The sequence below is a fragment of the Pangasianodon hypophthalmus genome, chromosome 27 (genome assembly GCF_027358585.1).
Source record: "Pangasianodon hypophthalmus isolate fPanHyp1 chromosome 27, fPanHyp1.pri, whole genome shotgun sequence".
Lineage (NCBI taxonomy): Eukaryota > Metazoa > Chordata > Actinopteri > Siluriformes > Pangasiidae > Pangasianodon > Pangasianodon hypophthalmus.
The window spans coordinates 1,623,633-1,648,932 of NC_069736.1; the positions used below are offsets into that span (position 1 = coordinate 1,623,633).

Genomic DNA, 25,300 nt, shown 5'->3' on the forward strand with positions numbered 1-25,300 from the left:
TTTGGTGAAATAAGGAATTTTATTAGAAAGCAAATATTTCAGTATTGCGTTTGTAAATGAATCAGTGAGTTGAACGACATCAGAGTCGAAACCAGTTCTGATGGAGGATTCGAAATCCAACGGAAAATTTCTCATTCAATCAGAGTCACTAAAAGGCGTAAACAACAGTTTCATGTTTCCGAAGCGTGTTTCTCTGTGATATCGTCGTATTATTAAACATAAAACTTGGCTGTTTGGAGCATCTCAGTCGTCTGTGTAGAGGACGTCTCCGGCTGTTCTGCATCCTGGGACCAGCTGGACCTCTAATCAGAGATCCCCAAAAAAATGAGACACAGAGAGAGAGAGAGCGAGAGAGAGAAAGAGAGAGAAGGAGAGAGAGAGAGAGAGAGAGAGAGAGAGAATCACCTGTAAAAGCTGAAGCAAAGCTGCGAAAGGTTTGCAGAACTTTAGCTAAGTGCTAACAAAATGTAAAAATTAGTGCACGTTCGTTCTCTGATTGTCTGCGCTCTGAGCACATGGCTTTTTTTTTTGTTGTTGTTGTTGTTGTTTTTTTAAAACATGGCCTACATTCGCCAACTTTCACACCCAGTGGTAAAGTGCTGGCATTAATTATTTTTCTAAGAACAAAGACTCACACATACACACACACACACACACAAATACACACATCCTAATACACAATTCAGTCCTCATACTGGTTCAAGGGTCAAAGGTCATCAATGAACTAAAACTGATATCCAATCAGGGGTTTCACAAATCTAATAAGTGATATCGTTTGAATATTGCTTAAATATGAAAAAAAAAATCCCAATTTTTACAATAATGCTTTAAAAATCATCGCAGAAACAGATCCAAAAGCTTCCTGACATCATTATTTAACTACTGAAGATTTTCTTATCACAGAAAACGAATATATCAGCATCATTCAGACCAACAAACAGGTCGAGGATATTCTTTTTTTTTTTTTTAACAAAAAATACGGTCCAGCTGTGTAGAATTAGTTTTACACCCCCAGATGCTCGAGTGTGTGGGTCTTTCTTGTTTAGAAAATGAGCTCTCACCCTCATCAGAAAACAATTTATTTAAAAATACGTTTTTATTAAGAAGTACCTGCTGCTTAACCACTAAACAGCAGCATCTTTGTGAGTTATGACCCAAGAAGCATAGAAATGATTCACGACTCATAGCACCGTTCGAATGCGATACACGAATACAAAAAAAGCCGAAATGTTCGTAACCAGGCTTTAAAACTCGCCATTTGGACGAGTGATGTGTTGTTCATGAACGAGTCGACTCTTCGAGCCGAATCATTTAACTGAACGCTGAGAGCCGACTCACATACGAGACTTTTTCTTCTTCTTCTTCTTTTTTCTTTGTAAATGTTGGCAATGCTAATACTCTCACAACGTAATTGAATCCAAAACGTTTAGAAAGCTCTGTTCAACATCAGAGCTGAATTCATTCGTCTTCAGTAAATGATGTAAACCAAATAAATCTTACGTTTCTTCATTTGTCCAAACGGAGCATGTATGCCCTCTGTGGCCATGTTTATGATTAAAAATAGAACGAAACCAGGTGATTTGCACCCCCTAGGTCATCATTTATTAAAAACAAATGCCAAAATATTGCAAACGTTGTCTGGTTTAGAACAAAATATCAGTGAGCCAAATGGGGTGAATGATCTGACTCACTGAAAAGATCAGGAATTCCCATCGCTAAAGCACACACGATTCATGAATCGCCTATAAGAGTCAACTCTTTCAGCTCCCAATTAACCTTTTGTTCCATATCAGACAAACTATGAATGAGACGTTCAGGAGCTGAAAGAATTGCCTCTTACTAGTGAGCTGAATCAATGATCTGACTCACAAAAAAAGCTTTAATTCCCATCACTACAGCATACAGATGATTCATGAGTCAATTATAAGAGTCAACTCCCAAACAGCTCCTTGCCATTTTGTTCTACACTGGACATAACGTCAATGAGTTGTTTAAGAGCCAAAAGAGTCGACTCGTAATGTTGAGCTGAGTCAAATGATCAGACTTACTCAAAAGAGCATGAAGTAAAATGATTCATGAGTCACCTAAAAGAGTCGACCTACAAGAGTCGGCTCTTTGCCATTTTGTTCTAAACCGGACATAATGTTAGTGAGTTGTTTAAGATCCAAAAGAGTCAACTCGTAATGTTGAGCTGAGTCAAATGATCAGACTTACTCAAAAGAGCAGGAATTCCCATCACTGAAGTAAAATGATTCATGAGTCACCTAAAAGAGTTGACTTGTAAGAGTCGGCTCCTTGCTATTTTGTTCTAAACCGGATATAATGTCAATGAGTTGTTTGAGAGCCAAAAGAGTCGACTCTTTTGATTTGTTTTCAGTGAGTCAAATAATCTGACTTGCTGAAAAGAGCCTGAATTCTCATCAGTAAAGTTCACAAAATGATTTATGATTCATGAATCGTGGTTCTGTTCAAAAGACGGAGGAATAGAAATACACAAAAAACTCTAAATGGTCATAATCAGGTTTTAAAACTCATCGTTTGTCCTTTGGACACGTCTCTCACACATCTCAAGGAAAAAAGCCAACCCTTCTTTTGCAGTTTGTGCAAAAGCAATCAGCCGTTAGTGCCAAAATTTAGAGACCGCGAAGTCTTAATGACGGAAATAGCATCTACAATGTAAAAAAAAATACACACAGACACATAAATTAGCCTGTCACTCCACATCGGACAGCGTTATGCTACCACAAACAGCGCTTTCCCACCGTTCGGTTTAGCGATCGACATTCTTCTGAGTTCCTCTCAGCATCTAGTGCAATAGATTTAGAGCCTAATATGTGTTAGAAAAATAAATGAAAGATACATTTTGGGATTATTACAGGTGCAGATGTTTAAAATAAAAAAATAAAAAGAATTCTTTACGGGTCGTGCGACTGATAAAAAGAGACGAACCTAAAGGCAGGATTAAATAGGATTCCTATAAGAGCAACGAATCGGATCGTTTTACAGTACATGGTTTACTACAGTTTGGTAGCTAGGTTGACTATTTCTCGCATACTAAATAAATGATCATAGAATTTCACCTCTCGAACTGGAGGCCTGCGCTGTACATAAAGCTATCGTTAGAATCATTTATGAACATGCACCAGAGATGGTCAGTTATTGTCAGAATCCTCAGGGATGTTTAAGTAGCTACAATAAACAAATAGCAAAAAAATGGCCAAGTCCTTGATTCTGTAGGTGAATTTTAGCTCGGAAATCATCACACGTCTCTCCTCCACCTTACTGAGGTTTAACAGAGGAAGTGTTTCTGTCTGTCACACTATTAGTCTCATTAAGGCACTGATACTCATCCTATATACATACAGATTTATCTACAGCATTAGGAATCTATGTGTTCATTAGAAACACTGAGTTTCCTCTTTACTACTTAAAAGCAATGGCTAATTAAATACGCTGAAATTTCCGCTGAATGTAGTTGATCATCCGAGGCATTTTGGGGTCTGATGTGTGCTATCTGGAGCTAAGAGGCTAATATTTTGTGTAAATATCCTCCTCAAACCCGCATCCTGGTCTACAATGATGTCATGTTGATGTGGTTTTGGACACTGTATGACTTTCATATGCCATCTATAAACATGAACTAAGTCTCACCGTGTAGCAGAACACTTTTCTTCCTACTACAGTTTGTCTTTCCATACAAGATGACACAAAGTGCGCTGTGTGCACGCTTAAGCCCTATTCGGACGGGATTAGTTTTACTGGAAGAGGTGCTGTAATGTGATTAATACCAAAGTAAATCTGGGATTTTATCTCTGCAACAGACGTAAAACAGACATCATTACTCAGCAGACATATGTCTGGAATCTGATCCAGTCCTGATCAGTCCCTATCGCTCATGCGTTCCTTGTATAGTTACAGGTTCATAATTTTCTAAATGTCAATAAAAGTTCTGTCCACTAGGAGGCACTGCAGAGGCAAAACATCCCTCTCGACAACCAGAATGCCATATTAGACCATTTTCTTTAATTTTACACCATGTAAATAATAAAAATGATGGAAGCTGAGTAGTTTAGTTTGAAGGAAATGAAATATATATATATATATATCAGCAGTGGTGTCAAAATAGACTCATCTAATAAACTAACCTGGGCTCGAGTTTATTTCCCTCATCATACGGTCACGCATCACGCTTGTGTTGTTCGGCTCGCTGTTTCCCATACTGCTACAGCCGTTTACGTTACGTACACGCCTCCTTAATTTTTTTTTTGTTTTACAATAAACACGGGACACATGTGTCAGCTAACGTGTAGATGTTCATGGAGTTAAAATCAAGTCTAACCCCTGGCCTACTTGGAAAACCCTCTCCCTTGAACTGCTCCCATGATGGACAAACCAAATAACGCTTCTGAGTTTGAGTTTTAGATTTAACTTCTTCTTTTTTTTTCCCTAAATGCGCAAACTGACAACACAGAGAAAAGGTAGGGGTACAAAAAGGCTAAGCGAGAGTCACATGACTCATAAAATCATCTGAATTCATTTCCTGGAATATTCCAGATAAAGTAAAACACATCAGATGTTACATGAGAGAACTTCATTGTGGGAGGTTCATCGAATCCTAACATAACGTCAAACGTAGCAAAGTGCGATCTGTACGTACCACGCTAACAAACTGGCATTTGTAACGTAGTGTAAGCCCCGCCTCTCACAGTTAGAAAGCTGTACTGAACTTAAAACCAGAAGTTAAATGTCAGATCTTAGCATGATTTTTAAAACATTCTTTGGACAGAACAGACTTGTTCTACTTGTTAGCTACATTAGCCTCATAGCTCCAGTCCAAAAGTAGAAAAACCCTGGCTGATCGACTGCGTTTGGGTTCGAGGTGAAACGGTGCACGTCTGATTTTTGGCAAAAAATTTGTTCCTCTAAAGGCAAATTCAACAAACCTGAAGATTCTGACTGTGAGAAAACAAGATTCAGATTCAATTTCTGGCTTTCAAACCACAACTATGCAACGCTCTTCCTCTTCTTTCTGATGATGTTTTGTTCAAAATAAAAAAAAAACTTGGATTTCTTCATTCCTGTGTCCTGGGAAAATCCAAAGAGTGCACAATCACCTCACACACTCTTTTAGGAGAAAAGTGCTGCAAAATCAAACACTCTGCAGGAAACTGAGCATCATATTGTGACTTAGACACACACGCAGGAAAGGAGAAGCGCACTGCTATAGATTTGCTATAGATTATGCATCGTGAATATGAAATTAAACTTTAAAAAGAAAAAGTGTCCGAGCTCGTAGTGTTGAAATTTCACTGAAATTTCTTCGTCGGATTTTTGTATCGATCACGAGGGAGAAAAAAAAGGGTGAAGAGCTTCAGTTTCTCCATCACCTCCCTCAGTTCAAGTGCAAATGCAAAAAAAAAAAAGCCAGCAAAAATGATAAAAATGATACCAGTCTCATATTAAATAATTTACAGTAGAGAACCATAAGCAAAAAAAAAACCTTTTTCTTCTGACCCTCACAGTGAAAATCAGTTCGTTTGTTTTTCTAGACAGGGCCACGATGGAGTCCGACTCGAGACCATCCAGAAGCTGGAGGGAAATAAAACCAAAAAAAAAAAAAAAATCATCGAGCAGTCCGTATTTGATTTGCGACGCTGTGGTTCTGTGAATCGTATTATTTTCGTTTTGCATGCAAGCGTCCTGGCTTTAAACGCTCCAGTAGGTACTGTACGTACGCAGTCCATCTCGTGGGAAAATGCTCTTTTTTGTTTCAGTATTATTGTAAATGACAGCTGAGGTTGTTTTAAACAAACACAGGCATTGCTTCGGTTACACAAGTAAAGCTCTGACGTACATCAACCTTAAAATCTCCATACATCACATCTGCAGTGTGGATGTGATTAGCAGGAAGCGGGATTTAATCAGCAGCGAGAAAACAGCTGAAGAGCGCTTTACGTCAAACTCGTGGACAGTGGAAGTCTGAGGGCAGCTGTTAAACGTTTTACACGAAACCTGTCATTCTGAACGTTTGTAAATCGCAGTTTGGTATAACAGAAGTGCTGATATTGTTCACAAAAAACAAATCTGAGCAGGCTGAGAGATTTTACCATGAAAAGGGATGGAAAATGGATCACTGAGCTTTTATTACTGATATTAAAGGAAATCACTAAATTTGTCAAAATCGCTCAATATTTAAAAAACTTAAAGTAGGCCTTATATGATACTCACTGAATACATACTTCAAAAAATATTAAATTTGTGATGATTAATTCTGCGAATATTAAATAACGTAACTTATGTTTTTATTAATGAAAAACCTTTTTATCAACAATGAAATGCTAAATCATTTTCTATTGGCTCACAAGACTGAGCTTTGATCGGTCAATAAAATCACACGCAAAGTGAACGTAACCACAAATACGTCTCTTTCACGTTACGTGTCCTTTCCCCTTCGGTAAATCGGCTTTTCCATTTTGCCGGGTGAATTTTAATCCCCGTTTGGTCTGAAAACGCAGAAAAGTTCTCAGGTGTCTCCCGTGTCGCCATAGCAACGGGTCAAATGTCGTAAATGCTACAGCACCACTACTGTTTAATTCATCCTTTCACACACACAACTACTTTTCTACTTTTTTTCCCAACAGTGTTGGAAAGTAAAAAAGGAAGATTTTCTCTCATGTCTGTTTCATCTGAACACTTTACGGATGTTGTGTTTTATAGTAACATATTTTTAAACATCATTTAACAACTGCCCTTAGACTTGTATTATAAGGAAGTTTTAAATACAGGAAGAATGTTCAAGGGATCGTGTATAACTTCTTGAACAGAGAATAAACTACAGATGCAGGGGATGAGATTAGATGAAAAGATGCCAGAGTATCCTTTTAAAATGTTATTTTGGTATCTTGGACCGAGATCCTGAAAGAGTTCGAGCTTTCATGGCCGTTCGCATGCACAGTGTTTTCCCGATGGACGATGGAGTAATGTAATTTCATTTTCTTGGGAGGTTTCGTTTTCCTGGAAAGTACAGAACATTCAGTGTATCACAAAAAGAAATCTCTCCAGAGGAAGGTCACTGAGGTACTTTCAGGTCTCATATGGCCTCATGAGAGGTTTACAAACAACTTCCACTGCAGTTTTGGCTAAAAAATTGCTGTTTAAAGAAGCGCTGTGCCTCAGCACAAGTGCAAATCTTTTCTTTCTACTTACAAAAGCAATGCCTGTGTTTGTCCTTTAAACCCACTCTACCCAGCATACACTGCTGCACGTGATAGTGTGGCTCGTTTCTGATATATGTTCCATGTTTCAGTACTGTTTTTAATTCGTCCTTATTAACTCAAAAAAAAAAGTCACACCTGGAGTGTGTACGGAGGAGCGCATTTTTCAAAACTGGACCTTGGTGTAAAAAGAAACGTCTGAGGCCACGCCTCTTTTATTGTGATTGTCAGTCTCAGTAAAGGAGGCGTGGCCTTTGTATATATATCAGTCTCAGTAAAGGAGGCGTGGCCTCTGTTTATCAATCTCAATAAAAGAAGCGTGCCCAGTGTCAGGCCTAGGTAAGGAGGCGTGGCCTCTGTGCCTGTCAGTCTTGCGCCTTTTTACTTCTGCTCTTTTTTTGCCGTTTATAAAAATTGGATCACATTCACAAGGTCATCTAACGAACTTCGGTTAAGCTGATAAAGTAGCTGAACACCTGTACTACATTCAGTCTAGGGGAAGCTGATAAGGGCGCATTAAAAACAGTATTGAAACACAGCCCGGCTTCTACAGCCAAACGTTTCTGCTAAAACACCAGCAGGTTTCACTGCCCGTTTATCCTCAGACCGTCCCCAAACTCCTCCTCCTGCTGTCCGTCATGCGCCGGACGACCCTGAACTCCGCCCTCGACCCCTAGAAGAAGAGGATTGGCCCCTAAAGTCTCCTCCACGCCCTCGCCCATGGCTCCTTCCTCTTCCTCCTCCTCTTCCTCCTCCGCCTGGCCCTCGATGAGCTCCGTACTCTCGTTATCCAGCGGCTGCTGAGTTCTTACAGCATCCTTACGCTCTCCGAACAGCGGCAGCTGCTTGAAGTCTGGGTCAAAGGTCAACGGAACGCCCAGATTAAGCCCCGCCCCTGAACCACGGTACATGTCGATGCCTTCGGGCAGCATGGACTTGATCTTGGGCAGCCATCGTTTCCGGACGCGGCGCGCGTTGGTGCACATGTCGGCGGCGATCACGTTCATCTCACTCTCTTTGAAGTTGGGCGCAAAATTTTGACAGTAGACTGAGAAAGGAAAGAGAGAGAGACAGAGTGAGAGAGAGAGAGAGAGAGAGAGAGAGCGGACAAATAAAAAACATTTAACTGCCAGATAAACCGCCTGAAACAAGTAAAGGAGGCGTGGCTTGTGTATCTGTCAGTCCCAGTGAAGGAGGCGTGGCTTGTGTATCTGTCAGTCCCAGTGAAGGAGGCGTGGCTTGTGTATCTGTCAGTCCCAGTAAAGGAGGTGTGGCCTGTGTATCTATCAGTCCCAGGTAAGGAGGCGTGGCCTGTGTATCTGTCAGTCCCAGTAAAGGAGGCGTGGCCTGTGTATCTGTCAGTCCCAGTAAAGGAGGCGTGGCCTGTGTATCTGTCAGTCCCAGTAAAGGAGGCGTGGCTTGTGTATCTGTCAGTCCCAGTAAAGGAGGCGTGGCCTGTGTATCTATCAGTCCCAGGTAAGGAGGCGTGGCCTGTGTATCTGTCAGTCCCAGTAAAGGAGGCGTGGCCTGTGTGCTTATCAGTTTTGTAAAACTTTTACAAATTAAGTTCGAAATCTAACACATATCATGCTGCATATCATATTGAAAACACACCCCTAATAAAAAGTTAACAGATATGGATCAACTCATTAATAAATGTTTATGAACAATTATTATAATTATATTTGAAATATTTACATCACAACAATTTGGACATACGTTTGACGGCGTTTAGAACTCGGCTATCCAGAGGCTTTCGGCTCGGGTCGCTGGTTGAGGAACGGATTCCAGTCCCACAGCTGTTCGCCAGAGTGTTTCTGTACACATACACACACACACGCGCACACACACACGCACACACACACGCGCACACACACACACACACACACACACACACACACACACACACACACACACACACATCCACCAGGGGGCGCAGGGGGAGTAAAACACATGAGCAACCATCTATCAGCACATTTCCATCTAAATATCCACACACACACACACACACACTCTCATCATTTACTCCAAACACTGTGTTTCCATCCTCCTGTATCACATAAGCTCTGTGTGCACCAATTTTTACATACACACACACAAACACACACACACACACATACACACACACGGGGGAAAGGTTTTTGTGATATTCAAGGTTTTTATTTAAAATGTAAACTTCTACAGGGGCAGAAAAGGGTATTATTATTATTATTATTATTATTTGGTAATCATTTAGTTTTTGCCCTAAAATAAAGGTGGTTGAGGGATATGTGGCGGGATTTGAACTCATGACCTTCTGGTCTCTAGGGCAGAACTTTAAGCAGTGACACATCTGCGAACTCCTCAGTAAGCCCCTGTAGCTCGGGGGAACGTGTTTCACACGGGACTCGCTGAAAGAGCTTCTGAACGGCGAGATCAAGCCTGTAACCTTCGCTTTACAAGACCGACGCCTTGCCCCTTGGCCATCACGCGCTGCACGTATTGCAGCACGTTTTTCAAATAAAACCAGTCATAAACTATAGACCCTGTGATAATACATATACACGAGATAACATTTAATACAGACACGCCAACCCTGAAGAGGAATAACGCATAGTCCCGCTGAAGGGGGCGGAGTTAAACGCAGAAAACAATAAAAAACCTAACATGATAAAATCCTCGTAACACATCTCGCTTTCCTAATGTCACACGCAGAAGCTGGGAAATGTTTCCACACAAACGGCGTTTCTACGTACGATAAATAAGATTGAGTAACCTCAGATCGATTTGTGACTAATTTTGTGAATGTTTGCGAATATGTGAATGATCATGATGTACAGAAGGATTATTTATAAAGTGTCAGCGTTACGAGAAAATCACGTTGCTAGCCTATTAAATTATTTACACATGCGTTTAAAAATATGCATTCTTTTCCACACACTTCCTTTTTTTTTTAAAAATCAGTTCATAACTGTGGCATAGAATCATTCCAGTGACAGTCTTTTTAATTTGATTCATCGATTCGAATCATTTCATCGCTACAGGCCAACAGTTGTAATCTTTTTTCTTTCCTGTCCTTTGACCATTTTGACATTTTGGTGCATCAAAAATAAATACAGTGAACTGATGTTAACTATATGTGTGTAATGTTAGCTACACTGAACAATCACTGATACATTAATGAACTCAAAGCATTCTCCATGGCAGAAAGTAAGCAAAGCAAGTATCGCATCCTACAAGAAGGAAAATCGAGTCGAGTCGAGGTGAGGCGAGGCGAGGTGAGAGCACCTACACAGCAAAATCCCCAGTACTGATGTAACTCTTTTCAGAGTTCATTTGTGTCCACTCGGACATATATAAACACTGTGGGTGTTAATTCAACTCTGGGGATTTTGCTGTGATTTTGCTAATGTGGGATGGGGAAGGGGGCGGGGCTTCCTGGGAATCAGTTAATATCGGAGGGTTGAAAACACCTACACAACTGTCAGTCATTCCAGAGTCATATGTCAATTGGCTCATCTGTTGTTTTTATTTTGGAACAAAAGAAGACTGCACTTTCGGCTTATTTTTGAACGATAACTCATTTCCCCGACGTTAAAATGCACAGTTCCTACGTAAAACCTGTGAAGGTTGCGGTGAATATGGCATCCTGAGACCAAATAATAACGAGAGACGCATTATCTCTCCAGTTAATGTCATTAAGATGAGAAATAAAACCATTATTTTATCACTTTATTAACCTTTTAAGCTACATCAGTAGGCTAGCGCTATATGACCGTTGCTATGGTTACGTCTCGAGAGACGTTATCAGTTCTTAAAAGGGTTTCCAAACAATGTAATATTTTTAATTTTTCAGTTTACAAAAAAAAAGTTTTTTTCCTGCATAATCAAAATGAAAATGTATATTTTTTATGTATATTTTTTAAAATTCAAACTTTAAGCAGTTCTACTTTAGAATGTTCCGGTTGTAACAGACACCAACCAGCCAATCAGAGACGAGTATTTTTTCACAAACCTGTCGAAGAACGTAGCGAGCAGTCGCCTCAACAAGACCTTGTGTTTAATGCCAGCACACAAGTGGCAGTTCATCAGCTGTCCTCTGGTCATGAACACTCCCGTACCTACGTGCACACACACACACACACACACACACACACACACACACACAGAGTGTCTATAAACAGTGCTCTGTTGTCCACAGTAGTGTGTTTGAGACTCTGGTGACACAAAATAACCCCAGAATGTAAATGTAACACACACACACACACACACACACACACACAGCTGTACAGGAACACACTGCACACGGTCCATTACATCACCCGAGCAAACAACTCGGACTGTTTACTTGTGGGCAAAATGACGCACATGGGGTAAATTTAATTCGGATACTCCTGAATGTGTCATTTAAAGCATCAAAATATTCTTTTTACACCACAGTGCTGTTGAATTCTGGCTTCTGATTGGTCAGAAGGTGTTGATTAGTTTCCTGACAGTAGTCCAGCTGCAAATCAATGCGCTCGTTCTGATACTATCGTTGTTATCGTTTCTATAGCAACAGCTCATTCACAGGAACTCGTACGGCGGACGCGCCGCGTAAATGGATCAAAATTAAAAAATTAAGAGATGTTAATGTAACATTTATGGAAGGAGTCTCCAGTGTCAGCGCTTTGTAACAGTCAGAGGTAAAGCTGTAACTTTACGTTTTCCGACGTCTTCAGGACAGAGGAGTTTACGCTTCTTTGCGGTTTCTCTGTAACACGACAAGCTGCGTTTGTTTTGTCATTATTATTTTCTAGAGAGAGAAAAAAGAGAGACTGGTGAGGGAATGACTGTTTATAGCTGCTATAACATAAGCGAAAACAGGGAATAACTTGTTTCTCGGACATTCAACAACGTTAAACATAACTATAAACAGATAAAAACTACACATGGTTCTTTAATTACTAAAAAAACCATCGCAATCGTTGATATAAGAGGAATAAAACACTTCAGGATGTGATGTTTTAGGACAATAATCAACTTCGGTGTGGTAACAGTAACTCCACTTCATCACACCATCCTCTATCATTTATTATTTTCCTATAACAGCATGACACGGTGTGTGTTTTATTCCTTATGACTGTGCTAATACGGAGTTGCAGAAGGTGATCCTGTATATAAACCTCAGAGGTCAGCGAGAAAAAAATTCGTATGCGCTGATCTCGCTAATATGGCGTCGTCGTCTCTAGATTAGCACAGTAAGGTTTTCATATCTAACTTTAAAAAAGTAAAAAGGATAAAAATGGTCCACTCACCTGCGACTAGCTCGAGTTTTTCGCCCGGGTCGCCCTCTGTGTAGAGTTTGGGGTGGCAGCGGTAGCCGATTTGGCTAATAAGGCTAGCGGGAAGAGCCACCAAATCACGGCGTAGCAGGACACATGGACGACTTTCCAGAGGCAGAGGAACCATCTCGGGTTTGTCCGTCACTGAGGGACAGAGAGACGCTAAAAATCACTCCATTCTGGACATTTAACATCAACAACTATCATCTGAACATTCGCTATTTAACCATCTGTGTAACTGTGAAGCTACTTTACGTGTGTAATCTCACACATTGGACACTTTCTTTACAAAGAAAACACGTAAATAATAAAATCTTGTAAATGACGTCACATGCAGAAAAGGAGCAGGAAATGAGAGGTTTTTTTTGTGTGTGTGAGATTTTTTTTCTCAAAGCCATGACGAAGTCCGATCTCAGAAATTCTCGAGGACTAAAATCGAAACTCAAACTCATTCCACGTATCCGTAATGACACGTGAACTAGAGCGCAGATTAAAGAGAGTGGGATGTGTCAAAAAATATGAAAAAAAAAAAAAAAATCTGATATGAATGTAACATAAAGGAGTGAAGACATGAGTGACATGCTCTTTAAACTCTGTTGAAATAATGAATATTAAAAAAAAGTAACTTTATGGCAAAAACAAGCCATCGTTTGAAGAAAAATTTTTTATTTTGAGATGCCGAGATGTAATTTTGAAAAACCTTAACCAAATAAGCGTTTAATTTCGACTTGAAGCGGCAGAAATGAGCTTCCGCAAAGTTTTTTATTAAGTTTTTAAATTTACACACAGTCTCTGTTCCCGAAGCGACTTTTAGTCCGAAGTCAATCACAATACAGATGCAAAATTAACCGATTTGACAAGAAGTGTTATTCTGCTCATGTGAAATTTCTGTAGATGATTTCTGTTAATAAATCTGCTTGAACATTTTTGTGTTTTTTTTTTTTTAAAGTTTGCACATTTTTTTTATTTCGTTAATACACAAAAATTTAATAATTCCTCTTTATCAGACTTTACTCAGTTTCTTCATTTCATCATGAGCAGATGCAAATTCTCCCCCTTGACTGTATATGTATTTAAAATGCACAATACTGTTCATTTAAACACTCATTTATATCATCAACTCATTAAAGAGAAAACATGCATGCATATGTGTTAGTAAATTGATTCTCAACTAAACCAAACTGTATAAAATAAACATTTAAAAAAAAAAAAAAAGCATGTCACTTCCTCCCGCAGCCGACGTCGCAATCTGATTGGCTAAAAATTCAACACGTTTATTTTAATGACGATTAGAGTGAGTAGAATTCTTCTGTTTGTCTCTAATCCTCTTTTAATTGACCTCTACAAACACACACACACACACACACACACACACACACACACGGTATCTCAGGTATCCCACACTGTGACCCTGCCGTGTCCGAACTCATTACAGATCAAATGGATTACAGGAAGATCGGAAATCCGAGGCTCCAGAGTGACTGTGAGACACTTTCTTTCTTTCTTTCTTTCATTAATGCAGTCCTTCACACGGCAATACTGCAGTACCCACTGCGATGATGTATCAGCGTGACCGCATGACGAGGTAAAGAAATCTGAAATATTTCTGAAATAAATCTAAATATATATATATATATATATATATATATATATATATAGAGAGAGAGAGAGAGAGAGAGAGAAAGAGTAACACCATTACATCAATATTGTAAATTAATTGTTTATATATTTAATTTTTATGCCAAACTCCTCCATTTTATTTTCTATTTTTAAGTCATTAAATTGTATTAATTTTTTCATTTTTAACTGCTTTACAATTTAACTAAAATCTAACAAATCGAATTTATTTAAAAGTGATTTATTAAATATAATTAAAATTGATTAACGTTCTATTCTATTGAATTCTATTCTATGGATTAGACTGACTGAAATTTTAATTAATTGTACAATTCTATAAACTACATTTTAATTAAGATTTACTTAAAAAAATTGAATTATATTAATTCTATTCTGTTCTGAATATTTTCGCATATTTTGTCTGCATCTGTTTTTAAACGTAATCGTAAATACGACAGAAATCTTTCGGCGAGGTTCTATTCTGTCTGTAGCGCACTAAATAGGTGATATAACACCATTATGGTGTACCCTATGTAGTGAGCCTCCACATTAAACACAAAGTGATTTGGTGTTCAGTCCATCTTTAAAATGGCGGATTTGAGGTAAGAAATACGACATTGAGCTAAATATCAGCAACAGGAAAACCTCACTGTGGATAAATAAACCAAAAAATAAACTGAAACATTAAATGAAGGATAAAATAAAATCGGGACGTAAAACTGTGCTGTACCGTTTGGTAGACGAGTTTCTCTAATCAGAGATGTTGTTATTATTATTATCAGTACAATTCTCGGCACTATTTTAGCTCCGCCCACACGTCCCTGTTTGATTCTCATATACTGCGTTTGACTAAACCCTTTAAATTAACTTGGAATATCTCACCTCCGACTACGAAAAAAACAAAAAAGTGACCCTTCGACTAGGAATTCCCCCGAGCCAGGACGGTCTCCTCAACCCCTGAGTTCAGCAAGTGATATAAAATCAAAATGGCTGCTCACAACATCAACAGTAAACACATTAGCACTTCTTAACTTTAAAAGAGTTACACAGTATATACAAGTATTAGCGTTTATATTTAAGTATTAGCATTAGTTTGATGTTTTGAGAAGGTAAATACACACCACTCATCACAGTTAGCTGGCTAGTGTGTTTACTAGCATCTATGTTTTTTTCCCACTTTGTAGCTTTTCTGCCTTTGTAGAAATAAGTTTAGCTAATTTGCTAACATTAACGAGCTATATTTAACCACCTTATCCTGTTATCCTTGCAAACTCCAGGTTTGACTAGCATCAGTTCCAGGAGCTAACGTAACTGGCTAAGCAGCGAGTCAAATCCTAGCTAACGGTAAATATTGCAAACTTACAGAGATTAACTGATTTGCTTTTTGCTTTAAAACAAAAATCATCTTCGATTCGATTTGTATACAGCTCTAGACACTGTCACAAAGCAGCTTTACAGAACATATAGTTATAGATTTAAAGAGTTTGATCTCTAATGAAGAAGCAAGAGGAAAAGGTTGGAAAAGTGCTTTAGTGTCTCACTTTTATCATATTTAAAAACTAAAAAAATCTGGCTAACCTGACAAAATTACTCACATCTAAACTCGGTACTGGCCAAAGTACTCGTAGAAGGCTTTAAAAATTAATATCAGCGCAACTTTATGCACTTTATTCTCATATTATTAGCTAATATTTAATCATGATTGCTTGTGAAGACTTGAGTCTTTAAGATATAAAGATACGATATAAATAATGCCCTGTTTTTGGTTTTGACTTTCGCCCAGTTTGGCAAAGGAGGTTTTTCCATATTAGTAAATCTCTGATCAAAATCTTTCAGTCGTTTTTTTTTTCACTCGTATTTTGACTCATGGCATAACGGCTTGTCTTAAAGTCCTGCACATTCATTAAGAAGTTTCAGTTTGACTCTTAACTTTGCACCCCACAGCTACGTCTCATTTAATTCCCAAGAAGATCAAGAAGAAAATCCTTTAAAAATTTTTTAACAAGGCTCTTATTCAATAAACATTTAGAGAAATGAATTCTTCACTTGCGCAAACAAAAAAAAAAAAAGTCAGAAAACACAACACTGTTATCACGGAGCTCGCTGCTAGCATGCTCTTATTGTACACTGCTCCAAAGCCAGAATGTACGCATCATAAACAGTTTATAACACATGTCATAACAGGCTCTGTTCACCACAGCGAGCTGGCCGGCTGACAAATATCCAAGTTACTCGATTTTTTTGGGTAAATTTACACAAGTTGGAATGAAGAAAAGTGTCAAATGTGTATGATTACATCTATATGAATTCATTTCAAAATCACAATAACGTGCAAAAAAAATCAGTACCAGAAGTGATTCTTTTATTTATTATTAGCTTCAGAGACATTTTAGAAAACTTTTCTGGATTCTTGATTAGTCAGAAGGTGTTGATTCATTTCCTGACTGTAGCGCAGCTGCAAATCCCAGGTTTATATTAATGCACTTCTTATCGTTTCTTTAGTAACAGCTCATTCGCAGAGACTAATGTCACTAATAATTAACAGATTTAAAAAAAAAAAAACGTATGATGAAGTTTTCTGTAAGGAGTCGTTTATTTAACATTTATGGAAGGAGTCTCCAGTGTCAGCGCTTTGTAACAGTCAGAGGTAAAGCTGTAACTTGAAGTTTTCAGACATTACCCGTAATCCACACCATTAAAGATAACTACAAATGGATAAAAACTACAACATGTTGTTCTTTAATTCTAAAAAACTGCCCTTGCTGGCAAAGTGCTGTGGCCTAATAAAGAATAAAGCATTTCAGAGCCGCTGTTACTGTAAAATAATCAGGTTCAGGGCAGTAACAGTAACTCTGCTTTACCACGCCACCCTGTTGTTTTTTATTTTCCTCTAACAGCACAACACAGTGTTTTATTCCTTAACTGATCAACAATTTTAAACTTTAGCTAAAAATTTCTGTTAAAAATGTTTTCATGCTTTTGGCACGAGTGCCACTCCACACACTCATGCATTTAATTCTTCGACTTTTTTGTTAATTTTGAAATCATTTCTCTGAAACATCTGTGAGTTTAAGCCTGACACTGATGATGTACTAAGACTAGTTGAAGATTAAATGTGATATTTACTTGCGTAAGGATTTAAATGTGATATTTACTTGCGTAAGGATTTAAATGTGATATTTACTTGCGTAAGGATTTAAATGTGATATTTACTTGCGTAAGGATTTAAAAGTGATATTTACTTGCGTAAGGATTTAAATGTGATATTTACTTGCGTAAGGATTTAAATGTGATATTTACTTGCGTAAGGATTTGTCGTGCGGCTGTACATCTGTGCGAACGCGTCCTCGCTGACGCCGTCGTAGTTCTCCTCGTCAAACTCCTCGTCCTCGTTCTGATAAGACGTGGGGCTGTCTGTGGTGGGCAGGCTGGACGCTCCTGGGCTGGTGCGCTCCCCGGGCATGACGGGATACATTCCCCCCACCCCGGGGTAGAAGAACGAGTTTCCTCGCACTCCAGAACTCCTCTTGGCTCCTCCCACGAGGCTGAGCGGCGTCTCGCAGCCCTCCATCTTCACCCTGCGAAGCGAAGGTGACCAGCTGGGAGGAGCCAACATGGCCGCCGCCGCTGCTGCAGCCGCCGCCGCTACGGTATTGTTTGCGGTGTTGTTGTTGTTGTTGGGGCTCTGAGGCTCCGAGCCGGGCTCGTCTGTGGCAGCGGTGGCCGAGTCACAGTGAGGCGAGTTAGCCTTAAACATGAGCTCCATGCCTCTCTCGACGATGTGCTGGATCTGCAGGTACCCGGCCGTGTACATGACCACCAGCTGCTCGCTGGCCGCCATCGTCAGCTTCCCCGTGTAGCAGAAGGAAAGAATTTGCTGGAAGCAGGCCGGAGTGACCGAAGAAGGCAGCTCGAATTCTGATTTTGCGCTGCCGCTGAACAGATCACGGAAGTAGAGGCTGCTGGCGGCGAGGACGGCGCGGTGCGCCCTGAACGCCTGCCCCTTCACCACGATGGACACATCGCAGTACAGGCCCTGCAGGCGCTGCTCGTTCAGCGACACCAGCACGGCACTGCCGAAGTTCGGGATCTCCACGTGCAGCAGCTGCGACATGGCGACCCGCGTTCACACAAACACACAGCGGCTCATCTGAGGAGATAAACAGGGACACGGAGTCAGGGGGAGGATTACAGCCACGGCTTTTTATTACGATTTAAACAAGCAAGTTTTATGGAAGGAGATGTTTATTTAACGTTTCTGGAAGGAGTCTCCAGTGTCAGCGCTTTATAACGTTTTTCTCAGTAACACAACAAGCTGTGTTTTTTTTTTTTGTCTTATTAAGTTCAAGAGAGAGAAAAAAGAGAGTGAGAGAACGACTGTTTACAGCTGCTATAACGTAAGTGAGAACAGGAATGAACTGATGTTCCACAGCATTAAATGTAACATTAAATTTCTTTAATAAATAAAACTATTATCATTGAAAATCGCCGTGGTATAAGAGGAATAAAACACTTAGGGACATGCCGTTATAGGAAACTAATCAATGTCATTGTAGTAATAGTAACTCTGTCACGTTACAACTCAATTACAACTGAAAGGAGACAGAGTTTGTAGACATTGAAGGTCATTTCTTAATTGAATGTGTGAGTAGAGGAGGGTGTGAAGGGAAACAACTCTGAGCATTATCGGTGTCCTGAATGATAACACACACATCGTTCTGTTCTCATCACGCCTCTGCACGTCTAATATATTCACATCAGATTAGAGACAGAGGCATGGCGGAAAAAACAGCAGGCTGAGAGACAGATGGAATTGGAATAAGTGAAAAAAACGACACCCTGTGTGACAAACACCAAAATACGCAGCACGATAACGGAGATTATTTCGCTTAAGATCAGAATTTTTTCAGGAACAGACCTGAGTAGTTAGAAAACAGATTTTTCTAAAGCATTCCTTCACATTTACCAGGTTTAATACTTAGAGGTTAGACTCACCTCAATTTTCTTAATCACTACAATGTAATTTAATACATTATTTTACCTCATGCTAATTTTTATTTCCTACTTTCTTATTATTTTAGCTTCCTTTCTCACAAAACCTATATAAAAGCCTATATATAAAGAGCAGCAGTACTAGGGTGAGAAAGGAAGTAAAATAAGATGATGTAAAATGAGATTTCAGTTATTTATTTGTCTATTTAACAAAAGCATCTTACTCTCCCGTGTCTCAGAGCTCATTATACATTTCCAGGAGGTTCTTTAAGATCTAAACTCATCATCGAAAACAATTAGTGCACACACAAACTTCATTTAAATTTTTAAATATCATTTCTTCCAGGTGACATCACATGATGCATTATTCTTTGTAAATTAAAGTGCAAAGTGAGGGAGAAACAATCGTTTTCAATAGCCATAACGCGAATAGTTCAGACGCGAAACAAAGATCGAGAAATGTAAAATGAAATTCGAGAGTAAGATGTATTTTTAAAAAACTGAATTAAAAAAATAAATATGACAATACTACAGCAAGAGATTGAAAATTTATATTACACAAAGAAATGCGATGAGAACAATTAGCACGTGCACAACCCGCGTTTCGATATTGTTATTTACAGCTAATGACAGCAGATGAACATGAACGTCACTACGGTCGTTCGTTTACTGCCACACTGCAGACACTGTATTACTTTATAAGCAGCTATTTATACATTTATTTCTAATTTCTTTAGATCGCGATCTCATGCAGGGGGCCCGATTAGAGCCGGGGGCCCACCCAGGGTGGTCTGTAGGGGGCGGGGCTTCCCATAGCCTCATCACCAGCACCACATTTAAAGAATCCTGCAAGAACTATGAAAAACACACACCTGATACTTAAACCTTAAACTCCAGCAATCTCCGTCAGCTTCACATGTAGCCAGTTAAATCGTAAATTGACAGTAAGCATAAAAAATAACAAAACACACACACACACACGCGCACACACACACACACGAGCGTGTCCGTCTCAACTCTTACTCTCTTACACACGCTCTTACAGTGGAGTTAATTCTCTTGAGAAATTCTCTGCAGCAGATTTCCAGGAACAGTAACTGAAACGCTGCCACCTCTCTCTCTCTCTCTCTCTCTCTCTCTCTCTCACACACACACACACACACACACACAACACACACACACACACACACACTTTCCCCCCTTCTGCACTTTTAACAAGCCCTCTATCATAGAAGTCTGACCTGCCAAGTTCGCTCTTCAGTCGCAGCGGAAAACCTTGGATGCTCTCTAACTCCGCACAACACTCACTCTCTCTGTCTGTCGCTCTCTTTCTCTCTCTCTCTCTCTCTGTCTGTCTCTCTCTCTCTGCAGCTGGGTTCCAATGCATCAGCGATGAAAAGGGAAAGGGTTTGTGTGTAATCAATGCAGCATCTATACGTCGCAGAGAGAAAGAGAGAGAGAGAGAGAGAGAGAGAGAACTGAAAGCAGGCTACAGTTACAGAAAAGGGAGACAGAGGACGGAGAGGGAGGGGCTTTGAGACAGGGGGAAAGTCATTTAAGGACAGTACGAGTGAAGAAAAGCAATTCGTCGGGCTTTGCACTTCACGCCGAAGCCCCACAGACTCGGCTTTTCTTGGAATACAAAACTCCTAGACTGCAGAACGCAGAACGCACGCTGGACCGAGTTGATTTTAATTACAATTTCAACCAATAACACTCCATTTTACAAATTTCATTTCATCATCGCTTGAATCTTTTCCATTCATCTCAATGTAGCTTTCTTCACATGAACTTAGAGCTTAGATAACTAGATGAAGTTTATAAATCATTGACAGTCTACGCCAATAAATGCACACAGAATCATATTCGGACTTAAAATGTATTCTGGGTCCTTTTGCAAACGAGTCGACTCTTTGAATCGACTCCTGTAGGTGAGCATTGAGAGCCAAGGAATTTCATTTCTCTTGCAGTGAACGCAAGTCAAGGCCATCAGGATAAACGGAAATGAATCACTGACACAACAGAGAATCACTACACAGACAGGCTACTGAAATATTTTCTGGGTTTTAATACAATGCAAAGTACGGTTATTTTGTTAATAAAGGTTGAGGGAGATTTCATGGAACATTTTGAGCCACACGCAAAGAAAAATAATCACTAGGCCGGTTTTAGGGAAGAAAAAAAGAGTTCTTCAGGAGCCGAAAGAGTCGACTCTTATTGCTGAGCTGAGTCAAATGATGTGGCTCAGTGAAAAGAGGAGTAAATTTCCATCAATAAAATGCACACGTCTGTATTAAAACCTCTGAATTCTCTACAAACGAGGTGTAGAGATTCCCAAAAAACGAAACAAAACAAAACAAAAAAAAACAGAGGTGTGTCTCATTTTCTCTGATTCATGATTCTGATCTTTAATTTAAGCACATTTCTCTTGCGCAATATGTCACTCTGACTCATTCATCAGCCGTCACATGAAAGAACACGTCTTACGCATTGTAATTTAGCGTAGAGACTTTTTTAAAAATAGTTTCCTGTCACAGTGACCCGCTGCTTTCCGGAAGACTGCAAATCTAAATTGTTGACATTATCAAGCACTGTGTTGTGATTTTGTAGTTTCCATTTATTTGCCATTTTAATCTTAAAGCCAGAATTTAGTTTTAGTTTTAGTACTCCATACATAACAGACCCACATCTGGCCTTTTAACCAATCACATATCTGAAGAAATGACATGCATATCACATGTCTATTTAAAATAAGATATTTTTATTGACTGTGGAACCTAGGTATCAAAAATCAGCACAGACTTCAAAGGGTTAAATACCAAACACACGCAAGCGTACTCCGGCGTTAGTGATAACTCTGACTCACTTTAGCAAGCAACCGTTCATTTTCTACAAACGTGAGAGACACAGAGCCGTGATTTCAACCACAATGTGACAGTAGAATTAACATTTTCTCACGGTAAAGAGACAAATCCAAACGAATGATTCCTCGGGCCAATCCTGAGGCTCGTGTGGTCTGACATTTCTTCCGTTCTCCCTCACAACTTTAGTTCCTTCCTGCAATTAGTGCCAAATTACTGTCTGAAGCAACAATGGAAGAAACACTTACATCATCTTATCCTGCCACATACAGCAAAGTCTGATTAAACGTGTGTAGAGACAGAGGCGTAGCTAGTGCAGTTAGCTTGCTTTGCTAATCGAATCGCGGAACAAAGCTAGTGCGAAGCTGAGCACGCAACATGGAACTCAATTATTTCTTTTTGTGTTAAACTAATTAGCTTTATATATTCTATAGCTACTACTATACGAGGATTTTTAATTGGAACTTAAAAAAAAAAAAAAAAAAGAAACGCTGGACAGGCCACGCCCGTAACCGATGACAACAGCAGCAGTTGCTTCGCGCTCAACAAGAGACAGTTTTCAAGCGACACATCTGAATTTTGATTTATGGTTTGATAACGTGAACATGGATGGCAAATTCACACACAGCTCTACTAGAGTCGTGAGAAAAGTGCAGCAGTTGATCAAAAACTGGATGTACCATATGGTGTGTTTGTTTTTCACAACCGCTCTCCGACACACATGCACACACAAACACACACCACTCACACTTTCCGTGCCAGCATAAAGAACCTAAAAGCTCTCCACAGCTTCATCTCGGCTCGCCGTGTAAACACAAAGCAGCTGTAGAAGAACAAGGCCAAATCTGAGCCGCTCTGTAGGTTTGCTTTCTTTTTTTTTTTTTTTCTCTGTGTATTTCTGAGAGATCTGTCTGCACTTGCAGACGCTTCCTTTGGTGAAACGTTCCTCGGTCGTGTCTACACATCTCGCATTTGAAAGAAGACAGAGTGTCACTTTGTACAGACGTATGATATCAGGACACGACGGCTGGGAAAAGGACTCGGAACAAAAGGAAGACACCACGTTTCGCATATCATGTGGCAGTGGCAGATGGGACCGTCCTGACGTTTTCTGCCAAATAGGATGCAAATGTAGAAAGACGAGATAAAAGCACTACACTACTCAAAAAAGAGAGAGAGAGAGAGAAAGAAAGATAACACATCAAGTCTTTGCTTTTATTTCCACACTTCTGGGCTCTGAAAATGAACAACCCTAATTCTAAAACCACAGAGAAATCCAGACACCTGACATCCTAAAGCCGCTCGATACGACGATATAAAAGAGGCTGAAGAGAGTTCAGAACAAAATGTGAGACGAGACGGCAGAAAATGTTGGATTGGATGTTGGAGGGGAAAGAGGAACAAATCCGATCTGATCCTGTGATAAATCCGGCCTGAAATTTAAATTATTTACAGCGCAGCACTGTTAAATCCTGATTGGTCACAATTTTCTGCAAGTCTCAGGTTTATATTTACGCTCTCACTCACTTGTACAGCGAACACTTGACATAAACGGATTTAAAAACACGTGATAGGGTGAGGAGACGTTTCTTTAACATTCACGGAAGGAGTCTCCAGTGTCAGTGCTTCGTAATAGTCAGAGACAGAGAGTTTACGCTTCTTTGCAGTTTTTCAGTAACATAAACTACGTTGTTTTGTCTTATTAACTTCAAGAGGGAGGAGACAGAGAAGCTGGTGAGGGAATGATGTTGATAGCTGCTATAACGTAAGCGATAACGCAGATTAACCAGATTCGTGGACGTTCAATCACATTAAACGTAACTATAAACAATTTAATGAATAAAAATTTGTAATGGTTGACAAATTGTTGTGTTATAAGAGGAATAATCAACTTCAGGACATGTTTGGGGGTTGTAACAGTAACTCCGCTTCCTCTGTCTCTGTTGTTAATTATTTTCCTGTAACAGTACAGTGTTTTATTCCTCATTATACACACGATTATACTGATGAAATCTATTACGGATCATTATAAACCATTTCCCGTCACTAACACTGGCGCTGGAAGTGTCTAATGTGCCAGGCTCCCCCCATTCAGGCGCACAATGGAATGATCCGTTTCCATGGCATCGTGTCAAGGCATTTTCAAGCGCGCGAAACAGAAAGTGACCGGATACAAACTCAAGACTCAGGATTGTCCTCGCTGAAGTTGAAAAAAAAATGTACCTATTATATATTATGTGTTATATTTTAGCGTATATAACGGATGGCTTTGTGATTTTTGCAGTGTTAGAGAAGTAAAGCTCCTCCCTCTTTTCCCGTTAGCCATGCCTGTGGAGCGTGCGCGCGCGCGCCAGCCCCTCCCGCGCGTCATGCCACTCCGCTCGCGCCTTCTTGTCTCGCTGCCAGGCAGCGTGCTCACACGGAGCTGCAATGCAGTGCCCGGTACTCAGTCTGCAGACATGCATGGACGTGCCAGGCTCGAGCCTTCAAATAATGTCGGGCCGGGACGCAGGAAAGAAACTGCACGAGCTCCTTAAACTGAAACAGATGCCGAAGCACGCGCACACACACACACACACACACACATACACACACACGACACACGACACAAACAGGCGCGCGCGCGCGCACACACACACTCACTCTCACACACACACACAACACACTAATTATAGCCTTTGCACATATCTGATAACAGTATAGAGAGAAAATGGCGGCCACCGTGAACCTGGCACGCGCCTCCTTACAGAAGAAAGAAAAACCGCGAGCTGTTGTGATGCAACTGAGCAAAGTTACATTCCAGTAAATGAAAAACATTATTAACATGCATCCATCCATCCATCCATCCATATATCAATCTGTCTACCTATCTACTGTATCTATCTGTCTCTATGTATCTGTCTGTTTCTATCTATCTATCTATCTATCTATCTATCTATCTCTTTGTATCTGTCTCTCTGTGTATCAATCTTTCTGTTTCTTTCTATCTATCTATCTATCTATCTATCTATCTGCCTCTTTGTATGTCTCTCTGTGTATCAATCTTTCTGTTTCTATCTATCTATCTATCTATCTATCTATCTATCTATCTATCTATCTATCTGCCTCTTTGTATCTGTCTCTCTGTGTATCAATCTTTCTGTTTCTATCTATCTATCTACCTATCTATCTATCTATCTATCTATCTATCTATCTGCCTCTTTGTATCTGTCTCTCTGTGTATCAATCTGTCTGTTTCTATCTATCTATCTATCTATCTGCCTCTTTGTATCTGTCTCTCTATCTATCTGTCTGTTTCTATCTATCTATCTAT

General features: G+C 39.8%; 1 protein-coding gene across 3 annotated transcripts in view; it reads right to left on the bottom strand.

The window, feature by feature from the left end:
* LOC113531424 (nucleus accumbens-associated protein 2) overlaps positions 1-25,300 on the bottom strand; it is a 45,243-nt gene continuing 19,943 nt past the window's right edge. For 2 of the 3 annotated variants that reach the window (XM_034300582.2, XM_034300583.2), the window contains exons 2-6: positions 17,435-18,284; positions 12,491-12,661; positions 11,209-11,314; positions 8,934-9,031; positions 1-8,262 (exon numbers count right to left, since the gene is read on the bottom strand). In XM_034300582.2, the coding sequence (XP_034156473.2) occupies positions 7,799-8,262; positions 8,934-9,031; positions 11,209-11,314; positions 12,491-12,661; positions 17,435-18,248 (1,653 nt within the window). In that variant the 5' untranslated portion in view covers positions 18,249-18,284 and the 3' untranslated portion in view covers positions 1-7,798. Of the gene's footprint in view, positions 8,263-8,933; positions 9,032-11,208; positions 11,315-12,490; positions 12,662-17,434; positions 18,285-20,367; positions 20,558-25,300 lie in introns of all 3 variants that reach the window. The other variant, XM_034300581.2, reaches the window with a different exon arrangement.